General features: G+C 39.8%; 2 protein-coding genes across 2 annotated transcripts; both read left to right on the forward strand.

Annotated features, from left to right (window-relative positions):
- Nucleotides 1-469: 469 nt before the first annotated feature.
- On the forward strand, nucleotides 470-3,277 carry LOC114515871. Its single transcript, XM_028535191.1, has 3 exons — nucleotides 470-1,351; nucleotides 2,498-2,608; nucleotides 2,903-3,277. Exons 1-3 carry the CDS (start codon nucleotides 806-808, stop codon nucleotides 3,275-3,277), a joined length of 1,032 nt encoding a protein of 343 aa, XP_028390992.1. The 5' UTR covers nucleotides 470-805.
- A 729-nt stretch (nucleotides 3,278-4,006) lies between these two features.
- LOC114516225 lies at nucleotides 4,007-7,216 on the forward strand. Its single transcript, XM_028535647.1, has 3 exons — nucleotides 4,007-4,559; nucleotides 5,674-5,784; nucleotides 6,615-7,216. The coding sequence occupies exons 1-3, from the start codon at nucleotides 4,008-4,010 to the stop codon at nucleotides 6,984-6,986; spliced, it is 1,035 nt and encodes a 344-aa protein (XP_028391448.1). The 5' UTR covers nucleotide 4,007; the 3' UTR covers nucleotides 6,987-7,216.
- Nucleotides 7,217-8,977: the final 1,761 nt, after the last annotated feature.

Genomic DNA, 8,977 nt, shown 5'->3' on the forward strand with positions numbered 1-8,977 from the left:
ATTACTTACCAGTGATCTGAAAACTAACGGATCACAAACCTGGTGTTCATAATCTTAGTAAAAAGTGATGCAGAGCGTCATTGCAGATGTTTTAAAAGAGTTTATTGTAATATCTGGATATAAATTAGTCGCTATTTACTTCTTATTTGCTTTGCATTCTCCTGTGAATAATAAACGAGGTCACATGAGCATGGTACGGCTGTCCAATCAAAAGTTAAAACTTGTTCGAAGGGATGTGTAATCTTTTACCGCCCCATGCAGCCAGCTGCATTATTTGCAAAGACATTTGCCTAATTGTAAAGTTAATTTAGATATGGACAATTCGGTTTGTATAGAATTCAATATAGGAATGAAATGACAAATTAGCTCAATCTGCTCAAAGCATGCGTGATCCAGTATTATACAGATCAGTGGCACCGACATTACATCATGAAGTCGCCATACTCTAGTTCCTCGCTGGAGGATCGTAGGTTTAGGGAACAAGATTTATCTACAAAAGGGCAGGAAACTCTTTCGTAGAAACTGGAGGTTAAGCAGTGAGGAACTTCATAGATTTATAATCATTGCAACTCTTCCTTAGCTCTACGTTGTGTTCGATTGTTATAGTGCTCACCAAGCAGCCTAAAGCCGGTACAGAACTCACAGTGCTGACAAGCTTTTCACTGAGGATCGCTCTCTTTGCCGCTCCATACCGGATGTAAAAAAACCAGGAAGAACTTGATGACGAGTGAAGAAACGATGACGTTTCTTAGCATAAAAACGTTTTCCATACGGCTAACGCGTCATTTCACAGCCGGTTGTCACGATGAAAACACTTGCTTCACTTTTCGTCCTAACTATTACCTTCGCGGTTTGTAACCGCGCTTCGGGTAAAAACGTGTCTCACTGCGTTTATGGAACTACATTAAGAGATCTACTCAAGTTGGCTGGGATTAGACGAGGAAACATTCAGTCACACGCTAGAAAACTTCAACAGCACAATGTTGATCAAAGCGTGCTCTGTAAACTCACCCTACAGCAACTCAAAGACATCGGAATCGCACCCATTGGTGACCGTCTGAAGATCTTCAATTTCTTCTCGAAAGATGGCAACGACTGCTCCAGTTCAAGTTGTCAAAACAACGGCATCTGTCGAGATGGTTTTCGCTGTTTCTCATGTGTCTGCGACCCCAAAAAGGGTTACTATGGACCGAGCTGTGGACAGAAATGCCCGTGTCATAACGGTGGTGTTTGCAAGACAAAACCAACTGGCTTCGAGTGCGTCTGCCCACCTGGCAACTCTGGTGACCTGTGTAAAACGAAGTATTTGACCGAAGATAGGATCGTTAACATTGAGACTCGAGCAAACGAGGTAAGTGCATTCTCGAGATACATGTATTCGAACGAGCATGTGACTATTAAATATACATTTGAATGCTTCAAATCTAGAACATACATCAGGATATAATGGTGTATATATACAGTCACAATGCCGCTGCAGGCTAACAGTATTCTTGGGGAATGATTGCCAAAGAAACAGGACCCTCGAAAGACGCTGCGTGGACATATAGCATTTAAAACGTAAAAACGACAAGTAGTTTGGTAATATGCAAACTAAATTTAATTCTTGTTTTTTCATGCACGTTTCATCTGTTGTGAGTTAATTACATACACGTATAAAGGGACACGACAAAGAGATGGATACGGGGTGCCCCGGAGATAAAAAAAATTATTGCAATAACATACTGTTGGAATTTAAGTGCTTTGCTGAAGCCATAAGTGCAAAATGCAGAATTAAGCAAATTAAGATGTAATTACGTTCAAGGAAGTCACTCATGTTGTCAAAAAGTATGTTTCATAATCACAGAAAGCTTTTGCCATCTGGAGGCAACGATGAACAACAGCATATTCGGTTTACACAGACGCGAGTGTGCTGCGATTTTCTACTTTTGACAGATGCAGACAAGTGAATAGTTCTGAACTGATGGTCTGGGTACATGTGGCTTTATATGAACATCCTATAATCCATGCATGTCCTCTATCTTTTGTCTCAGCTTGCGTTTATCGACTTCCCTTGCGTTTAGCCCACGTACAGCTATAGTACTCCCCCAACCACCTTCGACCACCAGCTACCTTATAGGGGGCGGTCCACAAAAATACGCGACTCTTTGAGGGGTTAGGGGAGAGTGTTTGGGAGCGTGTCACGGTGAGCGAGAAGGTGTCACTTGGGTGACTTCGCGTAATCTGAGATGACAATCTGCTGATGACAAAGAAAACACTTTAAATTATGGAAGGTGTATATGGTTCAGGGTTATGTAATTTTTGGGAAGGTATATTGGTAACACAACATCACAGACAGGGGGTGCGGGGTATAAAGAAATGGGCGAAAGGGTGTCGCGTCGTATTTTTTGAACGGTGCCGCACTGGCTGGTTAAAAAAATACTGCTTAATATCAGTATTTGGGTTATCAATATGTCATGTAAGTAACTAAATATATACCATTTTTTTTTCCAAAAAGCTAAAAGCCAGACTCGATCAATGCGAACAGCTGATCAATAATCTGCAAAATCAGGTAACAGACCTGCAATCCCGTCCTACAGGATCCTGGCAACTCTATCGTGCAAATGAGGTACGGTATACGAGCGAGAAGACTTAACACCCTTCAATAAAAGGGCCAGCCCGTTCAGTAGAAGGACAGTTTGTTCGCTATTATGTTTGGTACTTTGCGAATGTGCTTAATAGTTAGTAACTCACTACCTGCATTTCCCCCTTTTCCACAAGACGGACTTCAATTCAACACAAATAGTATTTTTTATTCTGTTCAAATGTTCAGCCCACAATATGATATAATATACACATTATAGGCTTAACGACTACAGCTTTATTCCTGGTCATTAATTCCTTGCGTTTTTCTTTTTACCAGGTTCTTAATAAACTTGAGAAAATAGATCAATCGCATCAACAACCAGCAACATACACGCAAACGATACCAATAACCCTTCCCAACAACACAAGGGCCATTATTATTTCGATATTTTGTAACTACCAGAACCATAATGGTGACGCAGCTTTGTTTTACGTCACTTACCAAAAAGGCAACGACAACGCGACCGCCAAAGCAGAAGGCAAGGAAAGACATTGGAATGTCCACGCCAACGCATTCGTGTACGAGCAAATGATTCCTTGGAACCCCACTCTTCCCAATGAGTTGATCTTCAAGGTGATATGGTCCAAATTTAGAGGTGGAATATATAACTGGTATCGCGTGCGTTTGGTTGGTTACATAACTTCTCCGTGAAATGAATATTTAAAATTTCATGAAACGTATATTACTTACTTATTCGAATATAATCATAATATACTTAGATTTCAGCGACCATAAAGTGAAGAAAAGTATATAAGAAGTAATGCAAACTGGGATAACATAATAAACATATAATCATTAATTGTTTAATCGTTGTAGATTTTAAAATACGTTAATAGTTAATATCGAGTGATATTGCAAGGGAAGTACCTAATAAACTTAAAAATAAATCGAGTCAGTCGCTTCAGTTGTCTTTTGTGTCGAACTAATCTAAAATACACACGGATAAAAATAGCCTGAGTAGTTTCTGGTTGACGAGGACAGGATTTGTGCAGAAGTAAACAAGTTGTGCCCAAGTAGCCCAACCACGGACTTGTATATATAATAGTAACAAATACAGGTCAGTGGCTGCATATATATAGTTGTTATCTACATTCGCCTGAATTGTTATAAATTGTACTATTATTGCACTAATGAAGGCTCGGGTTAACAGAGTGAGAGCTTTGCAGGAATACACGTATCCATGCAGGCTCTGGTAGTCTTGAAATTATATTTGTTTTGTTTTTTATAATCCCCTGTCCAGTTTTTACGAATCAGAATTAAATTCGTTTTCATCCATTTAGATGTTCGTATTCCAGAGCATATAGCATAGATCAGTGCCACGTCATCAGGTTATATATAACGCGATCTGACGCAACTCACCATTCATTTTACGCTAATCGCGATGGAGAAAAGTTCAACCTTATTATTTCTTACCTTAACCCTGGCAGCTGTGCAAATCTGCGCGTCGGCTAGTCGGCGTTCTAATTGCATTTATGGGGTTACTGTGAAAGATCTTCTCTACCTGGCCAGAATCAGCCGATCAAACGTGGGCTATTATGCCGCAAAGTTGAAGGAAAACAAGATCGACCAAACTGCGCTCGGCGTTCTTTCGACACGACAGCTTCAATTCGCAGGAATTACAGCGTTCAGAGATCGTCAAAAGATCTTGAGTTTGTTCTCGAGAGACCCGGACGACTGCAGCAGTTCAAGATGTCAGAACAAAGGCACGTGTCGAGATGGATATCGTTGTTTTTCGTGCGCTTGCGACCCTAAGAGTGGATATTATGGCCCGAGTTGTGAGCTTAAGTGCCCCTGTCTCAACAGTGGTGTTTGCAAGACAACTCAGTCCGGCGGTTACGAGTGCGTCTGCCCACCAGGCTACTCCGGTGATAAATGTCATAATAAGTATCTAACGGAAGAAAGACTCTTAGAAATTGAGAAAACTTTGCAACAGGTAAACAGATGGTCACACATTAACGCGGCCTTTTCTTGCATAGGGACTTGTTTGGACAAATATGCATTCCAAGATCACGATCATCTCCTTGAGAAAAATTGATGAGTAACGTCATATTACTTAGGAATCTGGTTTTCGAGTTTTTTTTCCGGAATGTTTCATTGACGATTTTGAAAAACAAGTAGAACTTAAAGAAGCTTTGTGAACAAAGAAGGCCAAAGAACACAAGCTTCGCGATGAAACAAAATATATTTTTACATTTTTAAAACCCTTTCTTGCATTCCGGTCGTATTTAGTCTGTTTGGAAAAACAATTGCGCGTTCAAGCGATCACGCAATGGGAAATCAAAAACACATATTTTTAATAATTGCGTTGCATGGAATATAGCTAACCCGATTAGTCCCATAAAAGGTCTCCAATATCTTCATTCTTTAAATTCACCTGGGCCACTTTCCAATATGTACCATATTAACTGTCCGAGCACGTCAAAAATCACCCACTTTAGGTACAAGATTAGATCCTCTAAACGCCGCCAAAACTGGAAAATCGATTGTTTTTGTGGGCGAAAAAAACACCCTGATGTATAGAACGATTCACAATCGTGGTCTTGTGATCTCTCGCATGAATACGGCATTATTAGAATAGTAAAGGAAACATGATCAACTGAATTCAACCTCATCTTTCACCAGGACTAACACAAATTTTCTTCAATTAAGTTTGCTTCATGAGAAAACTACACGCTGGAATTCATTCCCAGAAGATCCCAAGACTAGCTCTGATATAAATAAATACATTTGGTGAAATCTAGGAATGTTATAATTCGTTTTTATCCACTTATCTTAAACATGTACTTTCTATTCTTCGTAGCATATAATCTTTGTGAATGAGTAGGATTTCCGTGTTTTACATAATTCACAAGTTCGTTTAGTAAACGGATCAGATAATTTAATGATTGAGGACGGATAAGAAAGCTATTTTAAGGTCGCGTAGTTTAAATTACCCCAGGATCAGTTAAACCAGCGAAAATAAAGCAATTCTAAAGCATGAATTGTCGACTTGAACAAGAAAGATTGGCGCACTGTCACAAGCGTTAAGGTTCTCTGATCTCTTAAAGGTCACAACAAGGCTGGAAGAGAGCGAACAGCAAGTCAAGAGTCAGGATGCTCTGATAAAAAATCTGCAATCGCGACCTACAGGAACTTGGCAATTTCATCGCGTAAATGAGGTATGATAATTTCTATATCTCTGATTACTAAATCCTGATCTCATGTACTGTAAATTGTAAGGGCGAATTTCTTCGCAACCTACACAGAACTAGGATGGGGCTACGGTGATAGTCCATGACAGAATATGGTTCAATAGGTATACTTTTAAACAATATTTCTCTTAGCGTCTTGAGTTCTTTATCTGGGCTACTGACAGATTTTGACCTCGAGCACTTACGAGAGATGACGAATACATGTCTAAATAAACGACATACCAACACTTTCTGCATGCGGGCAAGTTGTTTTTAAAAGCGTTTCAAAGGCTGTAAAACCAGCAAGCCATGGTGCCCATGGCGAACGACAGCGAATGTTACTGAATGGCAAGCCGTGGTGCTATTGTTCCGCCTGCGCATGCACCTATATCTGTCATCGCTTGCGAGGGCACTTTTAGCATTGAACTTTACCTTGAGGGCTCAATCTAGATTAACTAATAACAGTGATATATGCAGGTCAGTGGTGCAAACTATGTGTGCTTGGCAATATGTTCATAGCCAATAGGAATACTTGCTTCTATGACGTGTTTATGTTTTGCCTTTTCGTGAAATTTAGTTAAGTTAAAAACTCTCGTCAACAGTAAAATTGGGCAAATTTTTATCGAATTCTCATGCGTCGGGTACATAGTTTTTGCTGAAATCATTCGTCTGCATGTGCTGCCAAAACATAACCATGTATACTTAGCGCGCAAGGCTATGCTCTCGTCAGCACATGGCAAATATTCAGAGCTAAGGTAAATTCCACGCATTCTATCTATTTAGTTTATCTGAGGTTTATTTTGCCTTTTATTTTGCAGATTCTAAACCAATTGGAACAGATTCAAATAAGTAGACAGGCACCCACGTACTCACAAAGGGTGCCAATCGCCCTTCCCAAGGACACCAAGGCCATTCTTATTTCGATATTTTGCCATTTCTACAACCACCAGGGTCATGCATATTTGAATTATCTCGCTTACCAGAGAGACAACGACAACGCAGGTGGCAAAGCAGAAGGTTACAACACTCATTACGATGTCCACGCCAACACATTCTATTACGAGCAAATGATACCTTGGAACACCGCTCTTCCCAATGAGTTGGTCTTCAGGGTGACGTATTCGTACCTCACTGGTGGCAGACGTAACTGGTATCGCGTGCGTTTGGTTGGTTACATAACTTCGCCGTGAAATGAAACAAATATTTGACGACTAAATTGCAAGTTTATGGAGTTGATGATTTAGGATTAATTAAAGCTCACTAGAGACTTTATAGAACAATTTTAAGAACTTGAATGTTTTAAATCTTCAGTATAAACGATATCTAGGATGGACTTTTCAGTCAAGAGATTACATAACATGTACCTAATGAAAAATTTGAATGTTTGAAATGATTTGTGAATAAATGACAGAGTCATAAATGGCAGAGTCCGCAGATTTTCACTTGTGGTAACCAGTGTCCTTTTATTAGAAACGAACCGTTTATGTACGAAAAATTATCAAGATTTCTGATATTTAAGACAATTCCAGGATAGTACAACCTGTTCAGGATGCTCAACTAGTTAGCCAGTGATGGTGAGATGGTCTACACATGCAAGGTTATTTTTAGTGATTTAGTCATCATAGCCATCATAATATCCCAAAAAGAAACGAATGTTTTTGTATTGTTACTCTAGAGTATTATTATTCATTCTGGGAGACGTCATCAAGCACGTCAGCAGGCAGTATATATAACGTGTTCTGACGTAACTCTCCTCTCATTTTACGCTCATCGCGATGGAGAAATGTTCGGTTGTATTAGTCGTGTTGTCACTCAGGTTTCTCTCTACATTTATGGAGTCAAAGTGAAAGATCTTCTCAAGTTAGCCAGGAATAACGAACAAGCGCACAATCTTATCCCGCAAAGTTGAAACAACACAAAATCGACCAAACTGCACATGTGCTCAGCAGTCTGACATTACAACAGCTTCAAGACATAGGAATTACAGCGCTTGGAGATCGTCTGAAGATCTTCATTTCTTCTCGAAAGACCCTGAGGATTGCGGCAGTTCAAGATTTTAGAACAAGGGCATCTGTCGAGATGGATATCGTTGTTTTTCGTGCGTTTGCGATCCTAAAACTGGATATTATGTTCTGAGTTGCGAGTTCAAGTATCCTTGTCTCAACCGCGGTGTCTGCAAAACCACACAAACTGACTGTGAGTGCGTCTGCCCGCCAGGATACTCCGGTGATTTATGTAAAACGACGTATTTAACGGAAAAACCGAGGAAACATTTCAACAAATAAACAAGCGATCAAATGTTGAGGCAAATTTTCCTTGCATAAGACAGGTTTGGACAAATCATTTCACGCCACGATTATCCAATTTGGGAGAAAGCCTCAGATCATTTAACAATCTCGTTTTTTGGGGATTAATTTTTACTGATTGTCTCAGTAACGATTAAGGAAAAAAAGAGATGTAGAAAGTAATTGCTTAAATTCATGTGGTAGCTACGACGTGCGGAGCGAGAATTACGGAATATAATAGTGTTGTAAGTTTCAAATGTGGTAAAACAACTGCCTAGAATAGACAAAACACTTCTCGACGTTTCGACCCGAGGGCCTTGCATGTTTACATCAAATAAGTAAATTAGCTTGTAGGTACACCACGTAAGTATTTATTACTGCATGATGAAGGCCCGGATTGACGGACCAAAAGCTTTGCAGTATTTTACTCGAAGAGGATTAGGAGCAATAAAAAAACTATGGCCAAAGGCATTCACTAAAAGCTCTGGGACGGTTCACCCGGTTGTATGAATGCCGGATAGCGCTGTCCACCGGATAGTCGTTTTTCAACCGTTCTAAAAATGCTCGAAAAGCGGATAAAATTTGATCTTTGGGACCAACAATTATCAAAGATGATCCTCGATTTAGGAATACTAAGATTTAATCAAAGTTATACCAAACAACGGGTGATTTTAAAGCGATTATAAAAAAACACTCCGGTGGATAGCGCTATCCGGCTTTCATACCACCGGCCCCTGGTGGCCTCGCGGTCTTTCAGTTGGTAAGTTGTAGGTTCCAATTCGGGCAAGGAAGAAACGATTCAATTTTTCCCACCGAATTATTACTTTAGTGAAATAAACAACAATAGCCGAATTTCAGCAAATGATGTTGTGCTGAAGGATAAATTAAATTAAATA

Source organism: Dendronephthya gigantea, unplaced genomic scaffold, assembly GCF_004324835.1.
Source record: "Dendronephthya gigantea isolate DGI-Jeju-01 unplaced genomic scaffold, DenGig_1.0 000005F, whole genome shotgun sequence".
NCBI lineage: Eukaryota > Metazoa > Cnidaria > Anthozoa > Malacalcyonacea > Nephtheidae > Dendronephthya > Dendronephthya gigantea.

Bases quoted from the DNA above. Each gene is read 5' to 3' on its own strand.
- LOC114516225 (XM_028535647.1), top strand. From the start codon at position 4,008: ATGGAGAAAAGTTCAACCTTATTATTTCTTACCTTAACCCTGGCAGCT. The intron at 4,560-5,673 runs GTAAACAGATGG...GATCTCTTAAAG, and splicing joins TTGAGAAAACTTTGCAACAG to GTCACAACAAGGCTGGAAGA. The intron at 5,785-6,614 runs GTATGATAATTT...TTTATTTTGCAG, and splicing joins AATTTCATCGCGTAAATGAG to ATTCTAAACCAATTGGAACA.
- LOC114515871 (XM_028535191.1), top strand. From the start codon at position 806: ATGAAAACACTTGCTTCACTTTTCGTCCTAACTATTACCTTCGCGGTT. The intron at 1,352-2,497 runs GTAAGTGCATTC...TTTTCCAAAAAG, and splicing joins TTGAGACTCGAGCAAACGAG to CTAAAAGCCAGACTCGATCA. The intron at 2,609-2,902 runs GTACGGTATACG...TCTTTTTACCAG, and splicing joins AACTCTATCGTGCAAATGAG to GTTCTTAATAAACTTGAGAA.